This window comes from Eucalyptus grandis, chromosome 11, assembly GCF_016545825.1.
Source record: "Eucalyptus grandis isolate ANBG69807.140 chromosome 11, ASM1654582v1, whole genome shotgun sequence".
NCBI lineage: Eukaryota > Viridiplantae > Streptophyta > Magnoliopsida > Myrtales > Myrtaceae > Eucalyptus > Eucalyptus grandis.
The window spans coordinates 25724324-25750649 of NC_052622.1; the positions used below are offsets into that span (position 1 = coordinate 25724324).

A 26326-nucleotide genomic window follows, 5' to 3' on the forward strand; every position below is an offset into this window, starting at 1 on the left:
CCCAATTAGCTCATAACCCATAAGCTTAAATTTGTGAATGAATGGGATATCGACTAAATATGTTGATAGGTTCGGATTTATCTCTCTCTTGATGATCTCCTCGAAGTTAAAGTATCGACTTCTATTGCGCCGACCCACCCAGTAACCAAAAAATAGATTATAATGTGCCGATTGCCTTTAAGCGGTGATGTCAAAAAAATATACAAAGTGTGGAAGTCATTGACGCCATCATATATGTGTATGAAATATCTTTTGTAAGTAATATAAAATTTGACCCTATAATATGGAAAATGACACCACTGAATTTTTAAAACAACCTATTGAACCTAAATGGAACTTGACAAAGTCTAAGTCAAGACCAAAAAGGTACAACCAATAAACTCACTGAACTACTTGAATGCTTGGAAGGAACGGGTTCATATACTTTCATTTTTCGTGTAATGTTTACATCCTCCGGCTGTCATTTACTTTAAATTTAAAAAGGCCAATACCACAAAAAAAAAAAAAAATCCTCAATTAATACACTGGTAATATATTTATCATAAACTAAATCCAAAGTGGTACACCTGTGATAAATTTATCCTCCATTAATTTTCAATAAATTTTATTATTAAATTATTGAGTTGGATGATACGTGATAGTTGGTAGATATACCAGTTTGATATTTCGCCCTCCATTTGTCAAGATATACTATATTGTGGTTTTTTTTTTTTACGATAATTAGATGGAAACTAATAGAAAGCAAATTTATCACAAATGTAGTGGTTGAGAGTTTTTGGTAATCAAAAATTAATTTTATGTAAATTTGTCACAAATGTACTGATTTGAGATTTTGCGTGATATTAACATAATTTAAAAAAACTATTCTATTTCAAAGATATTTCGGATTGCTTCATACAGCCCAGCTCTCTCCAAGTTATGTTTAGTACCTCGTATATGTAATCATTTGGACACATTTAATGAGTATAGATCGAAGATGAGTACTCGTGGAAAATTTAGCTGAAGTTAGATGTAGGAAGAAGATGATGATGACGACCACGATGACGAGATCGCTACGCAAGATGATGACGAGACGGCAATTATTATGTTATTCTTGACCCGCATCCTTCATTTTAAAAGATAAATGTGTCGAAAATGGTAACCCATATCCAAACAACAACGTCACCCGAAGGAGAAAAATGTACACATGGTTTTGGAACAAAGTTCCAAGAAAACGAATCGCTCGATTCCCTGTTGGAGAGGTAATCTAGGATCAAACCAAGACCTCACAACCCTCAGGCAAAGCAAGAACCAAATTCATGGTCTCTGTCGCTTTTTTGGCTACTTGCGGCATGAGCCAGCCAGGTAAGGCTAAGCCACATTTAATGTTAAAAGTCAGGTTAATTGACCAACTCCATCCTCCCCTCCCCCGTCTTGATAGCCGACGTGACGATCACCCGTCCAATTTCGACAGCCCCAAGGAAATTTTGCGGCAAGGAAAAGAGAATTGCGACCCTTCGCGAAATGAGCAGGCGCAAGGTATCTTCGGGATGTCATTCCGAGCCCAGTTTTAGTGAGGCTCGATCGGCCACACATCGAGAGATTGTGAAATCTTTACTGGGCCTCATCATGACATGATTGATTCGATCTATTGAGTCATCTTCATGACAACATTAGAGATAAAATGGATGGATGATGGGTGGGATGCAAACCTTGGAGGTGTGTTGACTAGACTTGCCAAACTGATAAGTCGGGTCATTAAACGATTCGATTCAAATTGATCTTTTAACCCGTTTGTGATCCATTTATTTGTATTGCAAATCTATTGAACCAATCTATACTAGACTCAATCCATAATGTTAAAGCATATCTATCTCCAATTTAAGAAAACTCATACTTAAACTAAAGTGAGCGGACGTGAGATTAAGTGAGAGCAAGAGAATTGAGTTGGGTCCAAGTAAATTATAAATCAATTTATGACCTACGTATTACTTATATTATGTAACTGAACTCATTATATATGGGTTTATATATGGGTTAATAAATAGGTTAATGACCCATTTTATATGTCTAGACCGTTCAATTGATAAGCTCTTGGCTTTTTTTGGGCCTGGGGTCATTATGGTCACGAAGGAGCAAGGTGACACGTGCTTGGCAATGAGTGAAGAAGGGAAAGTGCCGGAACTTCGCTGCCTTGCACTCTTTAATCGCTCCTCTATAAAGAGGAGGGGGAATCCACTCATTTTGGAGAGAGACGTAGTTTACAGGAAGCAACGCGCCCTCTCTCTTTTCCAGCTCTTCCTTCCCCACTGCTCATCACCACTCAGGTATGGAGATATAAGTATAAATACTTTTTTATATTTCTACATAACTTTCTTGGGAAGTTGATGCAAGCTGGTATCCAGAATGCCTTTTCTTTTCTTTTCTTCTTCTTTTCACTGGCTTTTGTCTGCTTGAAATGCTGCTCCTTGATTCATTCACCCAAAGTATCGATCTGGTTCCCTACTTCTTCCATTTCCTCTCTCTCTCTCTCTCTCTCTCTCTTCTCTCTCTCTCTCTCTTTGTATAAAAGGAGAAAAATGACCTTGACATTAGAAAGTGGATAATAATTAGTACAACACTAAAAAAATTTAGTATCTTTGTGCACTCTTCTCTGGTGAATTTAGAGACATTTTTGGCAAAAATTACGTTCGCTTACATTGATGACCTTGTTAGACCAATCGGAATCAAAGGTGGTTCTTGCTCATTTTGAACATGACCCAAATTTCGAAAGAAGGCATAGCTCGGTTTCCTGTCTCATTAATCACTTTTCCTTGCTTTTTTAGCTTTGGTTCGAACCTGACAATTAAGATTCTCTTCTAATGATCGGTTAAATTTGTGTAACTTCTGACTAGGAACATCATCATTATTATCATCAAAACCGCTAAACTTTATTTGAGAGACGTTTATGGAAAATCTTGCATGTGGTGATAGCTAGGTGACGGAATTGATTAATACGATGGAGAGGACAAGCTCCCCTGGGCTAGCAAGGACGATATCGGACCAGCTGCTGGAGACGGTGGCGGCAGCCTTCAAGTCGCCAACGCCCTCGAGTGAGGCCCCAGGGGGGGGTGGGCCGTCGGGGGTTCGGGGGTTCGGTGGGTTCAGCGGAGGCAGGCGGGACGCTGTCGAGGAAGTCAAGCCGGAGGCTGATCCCGGCATCACCCGGCCGGGGGAGCACGAGCCGGAACGCACACATCCGCAAGTCCCGGAGTGCGCAGCTCAACAAGCTTGAGCTCGACGAGGTCAGCAGCGGGGCAGCACTGAGCCGGGCCTCCAGCGCCAGCCTCGGCTTCTCCTTCTCCTTCACCGGCTTCAGCATGCCCCCGAGGAGATCGCCGACTCCAAGCCCTTCAGCGACGACGACGACATACGTAAGTTCCATTCCCGAACTCGCCGTAATTTTCGTTTCTATCAAGACATAAATACAAGTAGTGGTCCATGAATCGAAGGAGATGGGGGGCAAATGAAATCATCTTAGGTGTGTGGATGGAAGTTTTTCTTACATTTCATTTCATTTCAATTTTTTTTTCGGAGACGATTGCCGTGAGCACGAGGTTGCCTGATTCGGGAAAACCCCGTGATCGAAAAAGTATTCATTTTTAACCTAGTGCAGATGCATGCGTGGGATCTTGGGTTATAATGTATGTGTGCATGTCTAGTCTTCATCTAATTACAAGGTCCATACCAACTAAATTACAAAGAGATCGTTGATTGATCTAACAAAAGAAGGATTACATAGACAATTTTATGTGGTAAGCCAGGTTAAATTTGGAGCTGGGGGGCCCTTTGCTCCATTGAAGTTAGCTTAAATTATTTGTACAGGTTCAACCCTTCAACGCTTTCCCATGAGTGAGTCACGGTTCAGAAAATGACGGGCTTCCATCATAGAATTTATTGAAAAAGAGTGATTTTCCAGAGGGCTTTTCCCTCTAGATCAGGCGCATCACTGAAAAGACGCAATGTCTTCTTTTTTTTTCTTTCTAATCCCAAAAGAATGAAACTAGGTTAAGATTGGTTCCTATAATATAGTTAAGGATTCCCTGCTTAGTAGTGGATGCACGAATCACTTATCTAAGTGTCACGACAAGATGTTTGTGGGTTATTATTTCTAATAAAAAAACCTATCGCTACTCTTTTCGAAATAAAAAAGGGCAAGAAAGTGGCAAACTGATAGGGGCCACTATCCGCCCGTGGAGCAGTGACTTTAGAAAGAAACATACAAAATAAAGCAGGAACGGACTGGGACAGCGACCCCATTTTGGAGCGCCTATGTCCATTGCAGCTGCGGCAATTATTTGCATCCACTAGGTCAGGAACCTCTGTAGATTTGGCATGGATGTCCATTTGATAAAGCTTCCTTGGCATCAAAATTATTATTGTTGAACTGTGCTTGTTGTTTCTAAAGTACTGCGGCAACTTCTAGTTGATGAACGAACCGGACTATATCGACATTGGCTTACAAAAATAATATATTGTACGGCATGTTAGATTATAAATAAGTGGGTCCGGAGAAGGGATAATGTCACTGCACGCGAGACTTGTCCTTTGTTACCACACATTAGCTTGGTAGGCGATTTGACATCAGGAGATGAACACAAAGTGGATGGTATTTAACATTTAACTATAATAAATTTCATTATTTCACTTATCACTTTGTGGTATATTGCATGTTTAAGTTCATAAGTAGTATAGAAATAAGAAAACACAATTTAATTAAGTTTCGTGTTCATGAAATATACCGCTAATTTTATGGATTAGGAAGGATGAGTAAAAAGCCATATGGATGATCCCAATTAGCGATTTTTCTGGAATTGTGAGAAACCATCGAGTGACCTGTGCTTAGTTGACACCCATGTTTGACGAAACTAGGGATTCCAATTATCCGATTGACTGAATTATATGTGGTCTCGCATGATTTTAAGGGATGACCTATGTTATATAAGAGGTTATTATATGATCTATGGGCCATATGGACCAGTATCATTTGAATAATTTGTCATGTGTTGGGACCCACGTGATTGAAGATTCTGAGACGAAGCCTCCGAGCATAGAGAACACGTTATTCAACTTTTGTCCACACCACATAATAGTAAATTGACAAGCTAGTGATTTAGGTTTGGGACCATGTGGCCACAAATGTGGCGATTTCATATCCCCGACGGGGAATCTTAGCTGAGATGTTTTGAATTTTCGTGATACCTAAGCATGACTTTTCTGCTCTTTTTTGTACTCAATTTCAAGAAGTAGGTTCGTAACACTTTGAAAACCCTCAAACCAGTGGTCAGAAGTTCTTTTGTCAGGCCGGTTCACCATCTCTATCATCTCCACCTCCCTCTATTTGTCCTTGTACACTGAAACTGAAACATCGCCAGCTTTCTTTTGTAGTCGGTGCACTTGACGAATTCAGTCCTTGATTTACCAGGAATGCTAAAAGACATTAAGAAATTTAACTAAAACTAACATAACTAGATGCCATGAACTCGGAAAGTGTCAAAATGCTGTCGTACAAAAGGAGCTGGTGGGCCTTTAATGGTTCGATCTAGCTTGTGAGAACAGAACTCGTCATTATAAAATTCTGTAAAGAATATTCATGTTCTTAATTGTCATTAGGATCAACCCAGTACCGGTCAAGTCCATAATTAGCCAACTTTTCGGACTCGAGCTTTAGACTAAAAGACCTGTTTCTTTCAATCAGCTGCACTCTCTAGTGATCAGTGTTGTATGAAACAAGCCAGAAATGTGAGTTCTTAGGTGTAATGATGGTTAACAAAAAAGGCCCCAAGTGCAGCTCGAGTTCAGTTGAGTTATGATAGAAAATTAATGACTCATATGTCTAAAGGTGCCAAATGAGCTTATTGGATTGAGTAATGTAAAAAGGTGTCGCGACATATTGCAATGTAACTCCTTTTTGATGAATTCCTCACTCTAGTAAGTAATCATCGTCGATGTCTATTGCAGCTGAGGATCTGGAAGCCGGGATGCAGAGACCGAAATTCCAGGCGGAGCCAACGCTGCCAATCTATCTCAAGGTGATGGTACTTGCCATGGAGGCTCCATGGATTCTCTCTACTTCTCTCGTCTCTCTGCTCTGCAACCGCATCTACAGGAGTTCGATGTAGCTTCTGCTTATAGGGCATCGATTGATTCATTACATCTATTTGCAACAGGCGAGCAATGGGAGAATTTTAGCTAGAGAGATGCACGGGGCCTGTTAGAAACAAATTGGCTAAGATGGTCAGGTTCAGTCTTGTACAGAGTTCCATCTTATGTGACATTTTTGTACAAGACTCTCTCTTCTTTCCTACAAATAAGCAGCATAACACAACTCAAGGCTCAAACTATTGAGAAAATGCATTTGGGTAGTAAATCAATAAGGCTTATCTAGTTTACAAGTCCGAAGGAAGACCAGATAGCCCATCTTCACTTTGGTTTCGAGACCAGACTCTGGCGAGTTGGTCTCGGCAAATGAGTCAAACTCACAGGTCAATGTCTTAGCAAACATTACAACTAAAGCTGCTGAGGAGTAAAGAGCGGAGAAAAATTTTGGGCAATGCGTGTAATAGTGTCGTGACAAGACATGATTGTCAATTAGATCCTGGCATCCATTTACTGAAGTGAATTAAATTTCTTGTTCTCTTTGTTACAGTTCACTGACGTGACATACAAGGTGATCCTCAAAGGAATGAAGTCGAAGCAAGAGAAGGACATATTGAATGGGATCACGGGATCAGTGAATCCAGGAGAAGTTCTCGCGCTGATGGGGCCTTCAGGAAGTGGGAAAACCACGCTGCTGAATCTTCTAGGTGGCCGGATAATGAAACCTACTGTTGGTGGTTCAATCACCTACAATGACCAGCCATACTCCAAGTCCTTGAAAAGCAGGTATCATATTAGCAATTTTCATGCCTTGGACAGAAAAAGAATTTACTTGAGCAGCGTATCAAGTAGCCATTGAAAAGCAACGTAACGGGATAACAGAATAGGTCGTGGATACTATAATCTTCTGGTGCAATGAATTGTCTGTCTATTCAACGTAGTGCATGATTTGTTTACACGACATCATTGGATGGAACAAGTGCGTGCAGTACAGTCCTAATATTTCTGCAAAAAATGCTGCAGGATAGGATTCGTGACTCAGGACGATGTCTTATTTCCTCACCTTACCGTAAAAGAGACTCTGACTTATGCGGCTCTCTTACGACTTCCAAAATCATTGAAAAGAGAGGAAAAGGAAAAACGGGCATTGGACGTCATCTATGAGCTAGGCTTGGAGAGGTACATTTCTTCTCCTACTAATTATGTAGATGTCTAGTGTCAATCAATTACTAGAATTGATGTTACTTAGGACTGACTCGAAAAATTGGGAATAGGTGTGAAGACACAATGATAGGCGGTTCCTTTGTCCGTGGAGTATCAGGTGGAGAGAGGAAGAGAGTCTGCATAGGCAATGAAATCTTAATCAATCCCTCCCTTCTGTTTCTCGATGAACCAACATCCGGATTGGATTCCACAACTGCATTGAGGATTGTTCAGCTGTTACATGACATAGCAGAGGTACACAAATTTATTGATGATTTTCTTTTTCCCAAGCTGCCCTGAATTTCTCTGCCTATTCCAATGAAGAGTATATATTCCTATGCACTTTACTGTCTATATGTGAACCCAATATAGCAGCATTACCAGCTACTGGGAAGGAATTTTCTGATTTTCATGGTCCATGCCTTAGAAAACTACGATATTTATATTGAGGAATCATCTTGGTTCAGGCCGGGAAGACCGTGGTGACTACAATACACCAGCCATCAAGCAGGCTCTTCCACAAATTCGACAAGCTGATCCTGTTAGGGAAAGGGAGTTTACTCTACTTTGGCAAAGCGTCAGAAGTGATGATTTACTTTTCATCAATAGGATGTTCTCCTTTAATTGCCATGAATCCGGCAGAATTCTTGCTAGACCTAGCAAATGGGAACGTTAATGAGGTTTCTGTGCCATCAGAACTAGAGGATAGAGTGCAGATGGAGAAAGCAGAAACTCAGACAAGGAATGCAAAGCCATCTCAAACCGATGTTCATGAGGTAACACTTCGGTCATCCTTTAACAAACTGATTGACATGAAACTCAACAGGTGAAAACTTGTGATCGACATATTCATACAATTGCCTGGTGCCCTTTCCTTTCAATGCAGTATCTCGTGGAGGCCTATGAGACGCGGGTAGCAGAGAACGAAAAGAAGAAGCTTTTGACTCCACTCCCACTGGACGAAGTGCTCAAGTCAAAGGTGGCTTCGCCCAAGCGGAATTGGGGAGCAAGCTGGTGCCAACAATACAGTATCTTGTTCTGCAGAGGGATCAAAGAGCGACGACACGAGTACTTCAGCTGGTTAAGGGTAACTCAAGTCCTATCCACTGCAATCATTCTGGGACTGCTCTGGTGGCAATCTGACAGCAGTAGCGCCAGGGGCCTTCAGGATCAGGTATAGCAGGCGTACAAGCATACGAGTTTTTAACACCCACTCAATATAAGTGATTGAATGGTCGAGTCACTGGGAAAATTGTTCAGAAATACCATGTTCATCTAATCAACTGTATCTGAAGCATATTTATTCCTGCATCGCATTGCAGGCGGGGCTGCTTTTCTTCATTGCTGTCTTCTGGGGATTTTTCCCGGTCTTCACGGCCATCTTCACGTTTCCTCAAGAGAGAGCGATGCTGAGCAAGGAGCGAGCGGCTGATATGTACAGGCTCAGCGCATATTTCTTGGCCAGGACGACGAGCGACCTCCCACTAGACCTGATACTGCCCGTACTTTTCCTGTTGGTCGTTTATTTCATGGCGGGCCTCACGCTGGATGCGGGGTCCTTTTTCCTCAGCTTGCTCGCAGTCTTCCTGTGCATAATCGCTGCTCAGGTACTCAAACTTCTTTCAGTGATCACCATCACATACTTCATCAAGCTTCGTCTCATCACTAATTGGAATTTGGTGGGCGATGACAGGGACTTGGACTAGCTATTGGGGCAACTTTAATGGACATGAAGAGGGCGACCACCTTGGCCTCGGTGACAGTCATGACCTTCATGCTCGCTGGGGGGTTCTTTGTTGAGGTGAGCAATCCCGAATCGCTGCCGAGAACCTTGTCACCCATATGTTTGTGAAAACAGATTTGTGACACGTTGGCTCTTCGCAGAACGTTCCAGTGTTCGTGTCCTGGATCCGCTACATGTCTTTCAACTACCACACTTACAAGCTTCTCATCAAGATACAGTACAAACACAAAGCATCGAGCGTGAATGGCATGATCATAGACAATGGTCTGAAGGAAGTAACGGCGTTGGTGATTATGGTCTTCGGGTATCGCCTTCTGGCGTACATTTCATTGCGAAGGATGAAACCACCATCGGCAGCCTAAATCAGCTACTAGCAGATTTTTCCTGGCCTAACAAAAATAATGCAGAGAATCTCGAGACCCCCTCCAATGCTCCAAGAGATTTGGGAAGGATTAGGAGTTTCCTGGTTGAACTACGGTCATCACCGGCAAAGACGACCCCTGAAACACGAGTCGCATGATCGAAGGCGCTGTGGGTATATCCATGTCTCGTATAATGTAGAATAGCATAATCAAGAGCATCCATTAAAGCACTTTTTGGGCCTAATTACGTAAGGACACTGGTAGCCTGGTTTTGTTGGTTCTTAGTTCAGTCAAAAGTTGTGACAACATGACGATCAAGATCGACCATTTTCTCCTATAAAATTCAAGTTTCTTAGGATGAATCAAGGCTCTGTGTTAATGTTTCAAAGTTCACATGTGATTGTTAAACAGAGAAATGAGTGGAGGTTTCATAGTTTACTGATTGTGACTGAGAGTGACCAAGACAACAGTCTTAAAAGAAGAGTTGAGAGTGAATAGCTGATTTGCAGGAACTTTGGGTGCTTTAAGGCACCTATGAATAGAACTACAATAACACCTAAAGGGACGATTTTACTCCGTTTAAGGAAAAAAATAATAATTTTTTTTGTACCAGTAGATTTGTGAAAGAGTTGATAAGCGTAAAAAAAATTATAGATAAAAAATTAATGGTTAGTTTATACCTCGGTTATTTGTTTGTCGCTTACTGATGCATTTATGAAAATATCAACTCTTCTACTTGTTTTTCTTATCAACGCTTAGAATTTACCGATTTTAATAAGAATTTATCAATTTTTTATTCGAAGGACTTTCCAAATTCTTCATGATTAATGTTGTTTTCCTTTCTTTTTTTTGATAAGAACAGAGAACACGTAGACAGCAAAAAGAACAGAAAAAAGGAGTTTTACAGCAGAAGCAGAGAACAAGTTTACAGCAGAAGTAGAGTGTCGTGTTCAGAAAAAAAAAAAAAAACTGAAAAACATGTTCAAAATGCATACTAGAACGTAACTACAAACCCATGTCGCCGACTAACGGCTTGCTTGATCCACAAAATCAGCAATAGATCAGAATATCTAAGATACGTGCAGCTAACTACTCCTAGGAGATAAGATTGACTAACCAACTCCTAAAAAACAGGACACCAAACAAAACAAAACAAAAAAGAGAAAAAACAGCACGTGCAGTCTTGATACATCAACACTCTCCTCCTGGATCAAGTACTGCACACTCCTAGCTTTGCCCTGAGAAGTTCAAATCGACCAACATGAAATGACTTCGTGAATATATCTGCAATTTGGTTTTTTGAATTGCAGTACACCAGTTTCACCTCTTCAGCCTTTTGCACTTCTCTCAAGAAGTAAAACTTGACCTTAAAATGCTTTGTTCTTCCATGAAATACCGGATTTTGTGAAATGGCCAAAGTAGCTTGATTATCCACAAACACTTCTATATCTTCTTCTTGCTGCATATGCAGATCATCCATTAGCTTCTTCAACCATAATGCTTGATTCACAGTTGCAGTAGCTGCAATGAACTCAGCTTCTGCAGTTGATTGAGCCACTATTTCCTGCTTCTTTGAACACCAAGAAAAACATGCCGACCCAAATGTATAGCAATAACCTGAAGTGCTCCTCATATCATCCATTGATCCTGCCCAATCACTATCAGAATACCCCTGCAACTTAAACTCCTGAACTCTACAAAACTTAATCCCATATGAAAGAGTACTTCTCAAGTACCTCAATACCCTCTTTGCAGCTACCATATGCAACTCACTTGCACAATTGAGAAATCTAGATAAGACACTTACAGAAACATTATGTCCGGCCTAGTTGCGTGAGATACATAAGACAGCCAATCAAACTTCTATAAACTCTTTCATCTGCAGGTGCTGATCCATCCTCCTTTTGAAGCTTTTCCTTATGACCCATTGGAGTACTCACACTCTTGCACTCCTCCATGTTGAATCTCCTTAGGATCTCCTTCAAATACTTCTTTTGACAGATAAAAACTTCATTATGAGTCTGCTTAACTTCCATTCCTAGAAAATATGACATCTCACCAAGATCAGTCATTTCGAACATCTTCATCATCTCTTGCTTAAATGCAGTAATCTGAGCACTATTACTCCCTGTCACCAGCATATCATCCACATAAAGAGACACCACCACTAAGTCAGATACTAACTTCTTAACATATAGAGTGGATTCACTAAGGCTTTTCTTGAAACCTAGGCCCAACAAGTGCTCATCCATCTTACTGTACCATGCTCTAGGAGCTTGCCTCAAGCCATAAAGAGCCTTTCTCAACAAATAAACTTTCTCCTCCTGGCCTGGTGTGACAAAGCCTTCTGGTTGCTCAACATAAATCTCCTCCTGCAACACTCCATTCAAAAATGCAGATTTCACATCTAACTGATATACCTTCCATCCTTGTTGAGCTGCCAAAGCAAGAATCATTCTAATTGTATCAAGTCTTGCCACAGAGCAAAGGTTTCGAGAAATCAACTCCCCCAAATCTGTGCATATCCCTTCACCACCAACCTGGCCTTATGCTTATTCACTGAGCCATCAGGATTAAATTTGGTCTTGAAAACCCATTTTACTCCAATCACCTTCCTATCTTGAGGCCTCTCCACTATCTCTCATGTATGGTTCTTTTCTATCATAGCCAACTCTTCCTTCATTGCATTCATCCACCTCTCGATCGTTTTAGCTTCCTCATAACCCAGGGTTCCAAAACAGCCACACTACACCTTTGATATATATCAGTCAAAGATCTAGTACCTCTAACTGGAACATCATCCACCAGTTCGTCAGGTTCCAATGAGACCTCTTTGTGTTTGCCTTGTGGCTCATTTGTCCAATCACATTTCTCATCTTCTAGGAACTGAACATCCCTGCTAGTGATCACCTTCCTTGTCTGTGGTTGATAGATCCTGTAAGCTTTTGATACTAAATCAGTAGCCAACAAAGATCCCAGGTTCAGCTTTCTCTCCCAACTTGTCTCTCTTGACATGTGGAATATGAGAAAAACACAAACAGCCAAACACCTTCAAATTTCTTAGAATTGGCTTGACATCAAACCAAGCTTCAAAGGGTGTCTTCATCTCCAATACCCTCGTAGGTAATCTATTCAGTAGAAAAATTGATGTGCTTGCTGCTTCTGCCCAAAACTCTTTTGGTAGACTCTTCTCATAAAGCAAATACCTAGTCATCTCCATAATGGTTCTATTCTTCCTCTCACTAACTCCATTTTGCTGTGCAGAGTAAGGAGCAGTAAATTGATGTTCAATTCCAGCCTCTTCACAAAAAGATTTAAACCTCTGTGAAGTGTATTCTGTTCCATTATCAGATCTAATGACCTGAATCTTGCAGCCACTTTGGTTCTCAACCCATTTCTTAAACTTTAGAAATACCTCAGCAACTTCTGACTTTTGCTTCATAAAGTAAATCCAGCACATTCTAGTATAATCATCAATGAAAATAATGAAATACCTGCTGCCATTTAGTGAAGGAATCACTTGTGGACCACATAGATCCGTATGAATCAGCCGCAGCTTTTCGTCGCTCTCCAAGTGGATTTCTTGAAGGGAAGTCTTGTCTCGCTTGCCTAGCAAACAAGCTTTGCACCTTGTGATCTGCTCCTCCAGGTTTGGTAACCCGGTTGCCATTTCATTCCTCTGCATGAACAGCAGGCCTTTATGATGAAAGTGCCCCAACCTCTTGTGCCATAATTCTAAATCATTAGCCTGACACTTGAATGCCATCTGCTCCTTCTCAAGAGGATTCAAAGAAAAACTTTTATGCTGCATTTTTATCTTGAACAACTCCTGACCATTGGAGTCAAAGATCAAACACTTCTCCTCTTCAAATATCACCTTAAACCCTTTTCTACCAACTGCCCCACACTCAGCAAATTCTGATCAATTTTAGGCACATACATCACATCAGAAATCAGCTTAGTTCCAGCACAACTCTCCATTGCTACAGTCCCTTTACCTTTCACTTCTAAGTACTCCCCATTCCCAATCCTCACTCTTAACTTCAACGATTTGTCAAGGTTTATAAACAGCGTTTCATCAATTGTCATATGGTTTGTGCAACCACTATCAACAAGCCAACTATCACATGGAGTACTAGAGGAGAAACAAGAGGCAACAAACAGTTGATCTACCTCTTGCTGAACTGCAGCATGTGCCTCACCCTACTGCTGATCTCTCTTCTCTTTGCAGAACTTCTCAATGTGTCCAAGCTTATGACACTTTCTGCACCTAACATCTGGCCTCTTCCAACACCTAAAGTGTGGATGATTTTTTTTTCCACAGTGCTGACATGAGGAATATCTTCCCCAATTGTTCTTGGAGTTGCTCGCACTATTCTCTCCCCGCAGCAGCTTCTGAACCACTACTGCCATTTCCTTTCTTCCATTTCCACTTGTTAACTTTTCCTCCTACATTCTACTATTCTTTGGCCGGCAAAGCTCCTTCTACACTTCCTTCCACCCTCATTAACCTCCTCTGCTCTTGTGCTTGCAAAGCACTTAGCAATTCTGCCAACTTAATCTGAGACAAATCCTTGGTATTCTCCAAAGAGGCAATGGTTGCCTCAAACCTTTCGGGCAAGGAGACAAGAATCTTCTGCACTAGCCTATTATCAGAGAGTTCAGTGCCTAGAACTCTTGCCTGATTTGCAATGCTTATCAACTTACCAGAATACTCCTTAATTGTCTCAGACTCCTTCATCTGCAGTCTCTCGACTTCCCGTGATCAGATTTAGCCCCTTCATGCTTCTGATCCTCTCATCTCCTTGATACTCACCTTTGAGGAAGTCCCAAATAGCTTTGGCTGATTCACAAGCCATAATTCTGCTGAAAATGGTAGGTGAGACAGCAGCATATAAACAAGACTTTGCCTTTGCTTTCCTTGTCGTCCTCTCCTTGTGAAACTTGATTTGATTGATGGTTGGATTGTCGGGAAGGGGAGCAACTTCATAATCTTGTTCCACAGCTTCCCAAAAATCACAACCCTCTAGATAGGCTCGCATTCTCACTGCCCAGGCTTGATAATTTTCTCCATCAAACGCTGGTGGAGCCATTGCTGAAAAACCACTTGATCCTGCCTCCATCTTGCTTTTAACTTCTATGGATGCAGACACACCTCTCAATCAATCTCACAAGTCACTCACAGCCCCTTAAGATCAAGAGAGCTCTGATACCAGTGTTGTTTTCCTTTTTTTTTTTGGATAAGAACAAAGAACACGTAGACAGCAAAAAGAACAGAAAAAAGGAGTTTTACAGCAGAAGCAGAGAACAAGTTTACAGCAGAAGCAGAGCGTCGTGTTCAGAAAAAAAAACTGAAAAACATGTTCAAAATACATACTAGAACGTAACTACAAACCCACGTCGCCGACTAACGGCTTGCTTGATCCACAAAATCAGCAACAGATCAGAATATCTAAGATACGTGCAGCTAACTACTCCTAGAAGATAAGATTGACTAATCAACTCCTAAAAAACAGGACACCAAACAAAACAAAACAAAAAAGAGAAAAAAAACAGCACGTGCAGTCTTGATACATCAACAATTAACTTAACAATTCTTTTGAGCTATCAATTCTCATTTACATCACTTATTATTTTTTTTTTTTTACAGAATTTTGCGATCGTTTGCCAACTTTTATTAATCTTTCTTTCAAGTGCCTTAAATTTTCAAACTTGTTTACAGAAATTACTAGCATTTATTTGTGTGACTTAAGAATATTATTTTATTCCAACTTGTATTTGAGTTACTCATTAGTATTTATATATTTTTTTGGAATTCACCACATTTTTTTTATGGGTTAATACTATGAAAAACCCTAAACCGGTACACTTATGACAAATTTACCAAAAACTATTTTTTTAATCACCAAAAACCCCAAACTAGATAAATCTACCCTTCGTCAACTTCTATTAGATTTTGCTGTTAACTTTGCTGATGTGGTTGCTGACGTGGCAAGCCATGTGGAAATTCATAAGTTTAATATTACTAAAAATCCTAAACTGGTATATTTACAACAAATTTATCCCAAACTAGTATATTTATGACAAATTTATCCTAAATTAATTTTTTAGATCATAAAAAAACATTAAACTAGTACACATGTGAGACATTTACCCTCCTTCAATTTTCCCAAAATTGATCGAGTTGTGATGCGCAATCAATTTTATTTTCTGGATTACTCTAACATTGCCTCCATATCATTAATACTTGATTTTTTTTCTTTCTATCGGAATCATTATTAAAAGACTATTCAAAGACTACCAAATATGCACTTTATTCTTGTGTGACAGAGGATGTCCATTAACTAAAAGATGGACAGATTGCATGTGCAAATATACAAAAGAAGTGCTATTCATAATGACCCAGAAGCAATATACTTTTCATCAAAATAGGCATAGAAGGAGAGAGAGAGAGAGAGAGAGAGAGAGAGAGAGTTCCAGCATACAAGCCATATGCAATCGACCAAATTCATCATCAAAATGCAAATAACATCATCTACACAAAATGGAGAAAACAAAATTCAAACCACAGATCAATACATCTTTGGAATAGCTTTACAAAATAGCCTTCACACTAGACTTGAATAAGCTTTACAAAGCACCTTTATCCTAGACACCAACCAACCAACTAGCCAAAAAAGGCAAATCCACACGAAACAATAGAGGTCCAAAAGCATGTTCTATATCAAATACCATAATAATAACAACAACACCACCAACAACCTTTACAGGACAAGCTTTACACCTAAAATCCAACTATCCCTACAGGTTCATTGCCTTGCTTCATTTTGAGATTGTTCAGTTTTAGGCGTCTAGAAACTTGGCTTGAAAGATCCATTGTATGATTTGCACAACATTGACGAATTTCTTATACTATATTACCGCTAGGCATCTAAAAATTGAGGGAAAAACATAATCTTATTACACTAATCATAGCGGATTAAAAAATGCTTAACAAAAATAAAATGCTCACCCTCAAATATGAGTTTCTAACGGCTTCAGATACGTAAAATTGATATCCTTGTAGAACCTATAAGAAGACAAACCATATTAACATTTTACTTTGGTATTATCAAAAACCATATGAATTCTACTACTAGCCTACTCACCATTCTCTCCTCACAATTGACAATATTTGATTGTCCCGTTATAGATCCAGCTGAGGTACTTTCACTTTGTTTGTTTGATGCCCCTCCTTTAATGGTTAGTTGCTTTGGATGCTTCCTTGGCCCACCTCTTTTGCCCTATATAATAGACATATATAAGGTATTCTAAGTGAAAATGTATCACATTTGTGTTTGAATTTCCTTACGGGTAGTTTAATTTGGATAGGTGCCAGAGGTTGGGGGCATGTTGTCATGTTGTGTCCAATACCATGACAATTAGAGCATTTCATGGTAATACCAAATTTTGATATTTTAGTAGAGTTAGTGTTGGTGGCCCTTGGCTTCTTCATTCTTTTGCTTTTCTCATCATATTTCTTCTCACCATTGGGTCTCTTCCTATCTTTATTGGGCCAAACTAGAAGCTTTTTGAATGGCGGAGGCAATAAAGGCTCTTCACTATTCGTTGGCCACATTTTCTTTTCATTCAAGGTAGGTAATGCAAATTGATTGCGCTCATACGCAGCTTTCTTGAAACAATCAGCTACATAATCATTTTAGTTACACTTCATGAAGTTGATGCATGAGATAGCATGGTTGCATAATATCCTCGATATATTCCACTGTCTCTGCAAGTACATGTCTTATCATTCAAATCAACCATAAAAGTATCATCATTTACTTCAACTTCAAATCTGGAAGCCGTAGATGGCATTGGAATGCAAAACCTAGACTTCATCTTTTCCTCCTCAATCTTCAATATGATACTTGGACAGATCTCATCTCTGAAACTAACCATCAATTGGCTTTTCTCATACATTCTTACAATAAGTAATTTTCTTATGCCCTCTAACATATCAACAATGGGAAATTCCCTTTCTCTACATATATATGCGTTGAATGTCTCGCTCAAATTGTTCTCACTAGCATTGCAATTTTGTCCACACTTAATGAATGCCTTGCAAAAGTGTTCTAGACCTGTCTCATGAAGTATGCATGAATAGACTCTTCCTTCATTTCTTTTACTACCATATTGAAATCTGCCTTGCATGTTGAATATGCAGCTCTCCAAAAGCAATTCCTAAATGTTTCTCCTTTGTATAGTTTTTTTCTAGTTGGCATAAATGTGCCGAGCACAATTCCTATGCTCTACTCATGGAGAGAGTTTAGAAATTGCATTGAGCAGACCCTACAACACATTATTTGACATGCAAATAATTAGTCTACAAACAACAAATACTTTATTAGCAAAGCTTGTGCACAATCTTACCTTCTGTTGATCGCTCATAAAGGTCCAGCCAATACCTTGTCCCACATTCAAGTCTTTTACTAGTAGCTTGAGGAACCAACTCCAAAATTCTTTGGTCTCAGCTTCAACAACAGCCCATGCAATTGGAAGCATTTGGTTGTTTCCATCTCTACCAATAGCACAAAGCAACATCCCCCTAATTAAAGTCTTTGTAAAGCATCCATCCAATCCAATTACTTGTCTACAGCTTGCTAGAAAAGCCTCTTTCAATTCTATGAAGCACACATAGAATCTTTTGAACGTATTATATCGTCCAACTTCCAAGTCAAATGTGCTATTCTAACTACATCGAATCAACTTAGCCTTATAAGAATGCAACAACTTGTATTGCTCAACAAATGGACCTCTAATAATTTCAATAGCTTTAGTAATCGCTCTATCACAAATCATTCTATTTAGTGTCAATGCCCACATCTCCATTGCATCTGCCTGCATTTGTGATGTTGTATACTTCAAGTTAGCTCTAATATTAGGCACGAACTACTTCGCAAGCCATATATACAATGCATTCTTATTTCTCATGCTCCTAGGACAAGTATGTTCTTTTCCAACCGTCTTTATGATGAAAGTCTTCTCACTCTGCATCCAACTAGCATAAGCTCTCCATTCATAGCTACTCTCACACCTACCATCCATTTTTTTTTTCACTTCACTCTTCTTCCATCCAATGTTAAATCCGTTTATGATTGCGTAAAGTCGCATAGCTTTCTTGAATTGAGCACGTGAGGCAAATCTCATTCCTACTTTAAATTGTATGTCTTTATGATCAGATTTGGGGTCATATTTAATGGTTTTTGATCTTCTTTAGTGAAAGACTTCTTCATCTCCATCAGAGTTGGGAGCGCTCAAATTCTCATCTCCTTCTTCTAGATCAACCGTCTCCATCATTTTCACCCTCATCCTCATTTTCAAGAATGTTAACAGCAACTATATTAGTAATAGCAATAGTAGTCAGCCTCTCTTCTTATTCGCCTGGCAAGAAAGAAATCTTCGTTACCACCACCGAGAATGTAGTCATCATCACTCAAGATAATGTATCAGGATCTTGCTTTGGTTCACTATCCTTATAGTTCTCACTCTCACTATAATGACTACTAGTAGAAAAACCACTATCATCACCAAGAGCTCCTCATTCAATATATATTTTAATAACACCAAAACTCAATCCTAGACCCACCAATTCTATAACTTTTTATTTAACTTTGTTACCAACTCATTAAATCTACCAACTATCATATAAAATTATCGATACTTTAGTTAGACTAGCTGACCAACTTCTCTCCAATTAGGTTACCACATTATTTTGTATTATCAACTCTCATTTAGGTTGCTTACTGAAGTTTGATTTTATAAATAAAAATAAAAAAATTACCAACTTTTGCATTTAGTTATTAGGTTTGCATTGTTTACTGACATTTTGAATTTATCATCTCTTTTTAAAAATTACTATTCTCAAATGGAGTGATTGCTAACTAAGTTATCAATTAGTTTTGTGTTACTAACAATTATTTTCATTAGTTACCACCGTTTATTTTTATTTTTTCAGATTACATACTTTTCTTCTCTCTAACAAAAGAAATTCTCTTATTCTTTATCAATTTTTATTTCCCTTTCATGGTAACGCCTTAAATTTAGTAACTATTACATGAAATTACCAATTTTTTTTTGTGTGACTTCCTAACTTTTCTCCTATTATATTACTAACTAATTATAGATTAGCAACTCTCGTTTAACTAACTTACCATTGATTTTTTTTTTTCAACTTTACCAAATTTTCTATTGAGTTACCACTTTTCTTTGCCATGCTTAACAACCCTACTTTTCTAAGATATGTTATCAACAATTTCTATGATAGTATTTCTTATTTGAATTAGTTATCAACATTTATTTCGTTTTTTAATTGCCAACTTCGTCGTATCATATAGTTAAAGCTTCTCTTGTCTTTTATTAAATTTAATTTACCTTTCTTGCCACCGCCTTAAATTTAAAACTATTATATGAAATTCCCAACCTTTAGTTACCAACTTCTCTCATATCTTATACAAAAGCTCTACTCTTCTTTCTTAAAAAAAGGGTTTAGAAAGTAATCAACTATAAGAAATTACCAATCCTTTTTGTGGCTTGCCAATTTTTCTCCAATTATGTTACCAACTAGCTTTGAGTTAGCTACTCTCATTTGAGTTATTTACAATGATAATTTTTTTTTTTCCTTTAAATTTACCAACTGCTAGTAAGTTACCAATTTATTTAATTTACTCACAACCCTAATTTTCGAAGTTTATGTTATCAACTAGTTTTACTATAATAACTCTTATTTGAGTGAGTTATCAATGTTTTTTTTTCCAAGTTATAATTTCTGTTTATTGGAAAAAAATTCTTATCTTTTACCAACTTTTTTTACCTTTCTTACTTTTTGCCTTAAATTTACCAACTACCTTATGAAGTTACCCACCTTCATTAGGAAGCTAACCATTGATTAAGTAACCTAATAATTAATAAAATAAAATAAATAAATGGCCATAGTTAACTTGAGTGAGAATGGATAACTCTGAACTAATTGATAACTTGCTCGAAGAGAAGTTGCTGACAAATTAATTTAATTAAAGTTAGTAGAGTCACATTTGAATTGGTAAATTAATGCATAGTTGAGAAAGATATGTAAAAATTGGTAAAAGAATTGAAAAATTGAAAGAAAAATAAATTGGTAAATACCTCAAACTAAAGTTGATATCCCAAATTATCCCATAATTTAATCGAGTAAAGAGTTGATAAAGGTATGTAATTTACTTGGTAACTCCAATAAAGGTACACAATTTATAAAAAGAGATGGTAAATTAAAAACATTGCTAAGAATGCAAATAAAAATTGTGTAAATTATAAGAAATTTTGGCAAATAGGAAAAAAAATATTAACAAGTAATTAAAAAAAGAGTTGGTAACTCAACACTACGTGAGAATTTAGCAGAAGACAAAAATAATAATCATGCTAATTTAGGTTGGTAATCTCTAAAAAGAGCAATAAAGGTAAGGGATTGCTAACTAAGGCAAATAAAGTTGGTAACTCAATAGAAAAGTTGATCATAGAAAAAAAAACATTAAATATTAGTAAGTGACTCTGGTAGGAATTGGTAACCTAGAACTAGTGGTAAATTAATTTGAATAAGCTTGGTGATTTTTGTCTAATTTGGGTTAATTTCATGCAAGAATTAGTAAATTCAAAGTGTTAGTAACTTTTACAAATAAAAGTAGGTAGGTTAGTATAAAAATTAGTAATACATAAACTACGAAAAGAAAATTGGTAATCTGATAAATCACCAACAAGTTACTTGGAAAAAAAAATTCACCTATCATTTTTTATCAATAGTTTTTGTATACTTACCCACACTTATTGAAATGTATCAACATAGAAAAATTTGTATTTATGGTATGGACCGATATAATTCTACCCCCTAAAGATGATCAAAGTTGCATGAACATTTCTATCTTTTTTCTCGATATAATAACTCAATGTACTCTTTGTATATTTTGCTTTACTCACACCGCAAGAAAAATCTTGTGTGGTTATCACCAATCCAACACTTATCATTCCTCCACTTTTGTATAAAGAAGGTGTCCTCAACTACTACTAGCTTCACACAGATGTGTATAAATGAATGTATAACAACAATGTATTCTTAAGGTTTATGATTGAATCAATATAATTACAAAAAATTTAAGAATGGCGCATAGGATTCTACATGAGCAGACTTGCATCCTCCTTATTGTAAGAATTGGATTTCTTGTATTCTCCACATACAAAGGACTTCCTGTTAAGCGCCTCTTTTCCACAACAGCTTAGTCTCACTTTTAAATTACTCAAAATGGCTCATTTTGCTTAAAATTTCTAGGGAAAGTTTACAATGCAACTTTTTATCCATTTCCCTAGAGAATGTTGCCAATTTTAATTTATAGACTTAAAATTTCAATCAAAGGAAATTTCTATTAATAATAGCTTGTGAACACACAATTAGTTGTCTTTTTTTTTTTTTTGGAATAGTGTGAGCAAAAATATGTTTCAGAGTAAAAATTTAATTAAATTTAATATTTTGCCAATCTTAATAAAAAAATGGAAAAGAATAATTGATCAAAATATGGAGAATGTGAATTTGTTAGAAACATGATCAAAATGTCAAACATATTTATATTCAAATCATATTTAAATATTAACAAAAGATAATCACATAAACTTTACCAAAAAAAAACAAAAGATAATCACATAAAGGGGAAAAATTGAAACTTCTTACTGTTCTACTCATATTTTGAAGAAAGCAATTAAAATCAATATTAGATTCAATCTCATATCAAGTGAATCAAAGCTTTAAAATATGCTTAAAACTTTCCCTGGAAAAAATTTGACGTGAGTTTGAAAGTATTGAATGTGAAAATAAATTTTCTATGCCATCTTGTATTTCCTCCTAAAATGTAGAAAGCTCAAAAGAAAGCATAAGTCAATGGTGTTTGACTTTAAAACCCTACAGACTTATTCCAGAAACACACCTACAAGGTCAAAATTGGCTAGATAATTAGATTGAATTTTAATTTTTCAAATTTGAAATAAAGCTTCCCGCAACTATTTGTTAAAAAAAATGGATTATTAATTGTGTGTTTATAAGCCCGTCATAGCTAGAAATTTATAACCTTCTATGTAACTTTTGCGATTAAAAGTATGAGACTATAAATTTAAATTAACGACCTTCTCTAAGCAAAACAATAATAGGATGTAGAATAAGATAATATCTTGTGATTAAATTTATAGTAAAAGAATTGTTGGTTATTTTAATATTTTCCACACACACAAAAGCGTAGGCAATTATCTAGTATATTTGATAATCTAAGATTACACACAAAAACCTGACTATATAAAGTTTTATTATATTCTATGGTTCTCGTGCATCGATTAAGTCTAAACGTTTACAACTTATTGATTAAGAACTTGTGAGTCTAAAGCCAGAAATTATTGCGCAAGCCAAGAGGAAGAGCACATTTCCTTAGGATCAATGTTGAATAAGTCATGTCAGGTTCATTATTTATTTATCCATTGTGTAGTTGAACAATTTTCCCAGCATTATCAATGCATTAAAATCGAAGTGAAAAGTGAGCACCTTAGTAGCAGAATGGCAAGACTTGAAAAGTATAGAAAGATATCATGAAATTCTGAAATGATGCATCTCATCTTCAACACATAAATTGAGAATGAGAAATGTGTATATAATAAAATCTCAATTGAATAAAGAGCATTTATTTAATTTTTATATTTTTTTAGGGGAATTCTAAGAACATGCATTTAATGTTATGTCAAGACCATCTAGTATTTTAACTAATTCAAACCAAAAAATATAAAACACGGTTTACCAAAAGGGCTAGGCCTAAAAGAGAGAGGGGAATAAAAAGAAAAATCAAAAGGGCACAACCGGGATCGAACCGGTGACCTCTTGATCTGCAGTCAAATGCTCTACCACTGAGCTATGGACCCATTTAAACAATATAATCACATAAAGGGGAAAAAATTGAAAAAATTTGATGTCAGTTTGAAAGTGTTGAATGTGAATATAAATTTTCTACCCCATCTTGTAATTCCTCTTAAAATGTAGAAAGCTCAAAAGAAAGCATAAATCAATGGTATTTAATTGTAAAACCCTAAAGACTTATTTTAGAAACACACCTACAAGGTCCAAATCAGCTAGATAATTAGATTGAATTTTAATTTTCAAATTTGAAATAAAGCTTCCCGCAACTATTTGATAAAAAAAAATGGATTATTAATTGTGTGTTTATAAGCCCATCATAGCTAGAAATTTCTAACCTTCTATGTAACTTTTGCGATTAAAAGTATGAGACTATAAATTAAAATTAATGACCTTCTCTAAGCAAAACGATAATAGGATGTAGAATAAGGTAATATCTTGTTAGGTGTAATTTGACATTTATATTGTGAAACTAATAAAATAAGAAATTATAGAAACAAAGATAGTTTTGATAAAATAAAATAAAATAAACAATAAATTGAAGAGAGAGGGATATTTTGGTCAATTAATTGACCAAAATGAGTGTTTTAGCCATAATGGGGGTGGAAATAGCGCTCCTCTAATAGTAATAATAATGTTTAATTCCCTTGACCTTTTTTAATTTTCTTTCCATCGTCTCAAGTTGACTGTTGATATTCCCTATTTTCAAATCATACAGCTATATGTTTTTTTTTTCTTATTTGCAAGATTTTTGAATCACCATGGGTTCCGATTAGGCAAGCATGTGTACTAAGATTCATTTACTTATTTTAAGAAATCTTTCCAAAGAAGGGAAAACGATAGGGAAGCAATAGTTATTGTCACATATAGCAATGCTACCACGTTCACGTTGGCATATAAAACAAGGACAAGGAGAAGCTCACTTTTGCATAATTTTTGGCATTTACTCAAGGAAACATGATTTTCAAACAATCTTACCAAAAATTTATAGTAAAAGAATTGTCGGTTATTTTAATATTTTCCACACAAAACATAGGCAATTATCTAGTATATTTGATAATCTAAGAGCACACTCAAAAACCTGACTATATAAAGTTTTATTATATTCTATGGTTCTCGTGCATTGATTAAGTCTAAACCTTTATAATTGATTGATTAAGAACTTGTGAGTGCAAGGCTGGAAATTATTGCACAAGCCAAGAGGAAGTGCACATTTCCTCAGGATCAATGTCAAATAAGTCATGTTAGGTTCATTATTTATTTATCCGTTGTATAGTTGAACATTTTTCCCAGCATTATCAATGCATTAAAATTGAGCATCTTAGTAGTAGAATGGTAAGACTTGAAAAGTATAGAAAGATATACTTAAATTTTGAAATGAAGTATCTCATCTTCAACACATAAATTGAGAATGAGAAATGTGTATCTAATAAAATCTCGATTGAATAAAAAGCATTTATTTAATTTTTTAAATTTTTGGGGGGGAATTCTAACAATATGCATTTAATGTTATGTCAAGACTATCTGGTCTTTTAACTAATTCAAACTGAAAAATGTAAAACACAGTTTACCAAAAGGGCTAGGCCTAAAAGAGAGAGGGGAATAAAAAGAAAAATCAAAAGGGCCCAACCGGGATCGAACCGGTGACCTCTTGATCTGCAGTCAAATGCTCTACCACTGAGCTATGGACCCATTTAAATATTATAATCACATAAAGGGAAAACATTGAAAAAAAATTGATGTCAGTTTGAAAGTGTTGAATGTGAATATAAATTTTCTTACCCCATCTTGTAAATCCTCTTAAAATGTAGAAAGCTCAAAAGAAAGCATAAATCAATGGTATTTGACTTTAAAACCCTACAGACTTATTTCAAAAACACACCTACAAGGTCAAAATCGGCTAGATAATTAGATTGAATTTTAATTTTCAAATTTGAAATAAAGCTTCCCGCAACTATTTGATAAAAAAAATGGATTATTAATTGTGTGTTTATAAGCCCGTCACAGCTAGAAATTTCTAACCTTCTATGTAACTTTTGGGATTAAAAGTATGAGACTATAAATTAATATTAACGACCTTCTCTAAGCAAAACGATAAGAGGATGTAGAATAAGATAATATCTTGTTGTGTGTAATTTGACATTTATATTGTGAAACTAATAAAATAAGAAATTATAGAAACAAAGATAGTTTTGATAAAATAAAACAAAAAAGAAACAATAAATTGAAGAGAGAGAAGGATATTTTGGTCAATTAATTGACCAAAATGAGTGTTTTAGCCATAATGGGGGTGGAAATAGCGCTCCTCTAATAGTAATAATAATGTTTAATTCCTTTGACTTTTTTTATTTTTCTTTCCATCTTCTCGAGTTGACTGATCATATTCCCTTTTTTTAAATCATACAGCTATATGTTTTTTTTTTCCTTATTTGCAAGATTTTTGAATCACCACGGGTTCTGATTTGGCAAGCATGTGTACTAAGATTCATTTACTTATTTTAAGAAATCTTTCCAAAGATGGGAAAACGATAGGGAAGCAATAGTTATTGTCACCTATGGCAATGCTACCGCGTTGACGTTGGCATATAAAACAAGGACAAGATGGAGCTCACTTTTTGCATAATTTTTGGCATTTACTCAAGGAAACATGATTTTCAAGCAATCTTGCCAAAATTTTATAGTAAAAGAATTGTCGGTTATTTTAATATTTTCCACACAAAGCGTAGGCAATTATCTAGTATATTTGATAATCTAAGAGCACACACAAAAACCTGACTATATAAAGTTTTATTCTATTCTATGGTTCTCGTGCATCGATTAAGTCTAAACGTTTACAACTTATTGATTAAGAACTTGTGAGTGTAAGGCCGGAAATTATTGCGCAAGCCAAGAGGAAGAGCTTTTTCTCGGGATTAACGTTGAATAAGTCATGTTAGGTTCATTATT

General features: G+C 36.6%; 1 protein-coding gene and 2 non-coding genes across 3 annotated transcripts; 1 reads left to right on the forward strand and 2 right to left on the reverse strand.

The window, feature by feature from the left end:
• Positions 1-2977: 2977 nt before the first annotated feature.
• Positions 2978-9864, forward strand: LOC104425555 (ABC transporter G family member 22). Its single transcript, XM_010038276.3, is given in 12 exon segments — positions 2978-3097; positions 3099-3342; positions 3345-3392; positions 5980-6050; positions 6668-6903; positions 7141-7296; positions 7392-7575; positions 7788-8096; positions 8207-8494; positions 8643-8927; positions 9014-9121; positions 9205-9864. Coding segments are annotated over 12 exon segments (2271 nt in total). The 3' UTR covers positions 9427-9864.
• Positions 9865-23316: 13452 nt separating this feature from the next.
• Positions 23317-23388, reverse strand: TRNAC-GCA. The gene has a single exon. It is a non-coding gene; the product is annotated as a tRNA-Cys (tRNA).
• A 1612-nt stretch (positions 23389-25000) lies between these two features.
• On the reverse strand, positions 25001-25072 carry TRNAC-GCA. The gene has a single exon. It is a non-coding gene; the product is annotated as a tRNA-Cys (tRNA).
• Positions 25073-26326: the final 1254 nt, after the last annotated feature.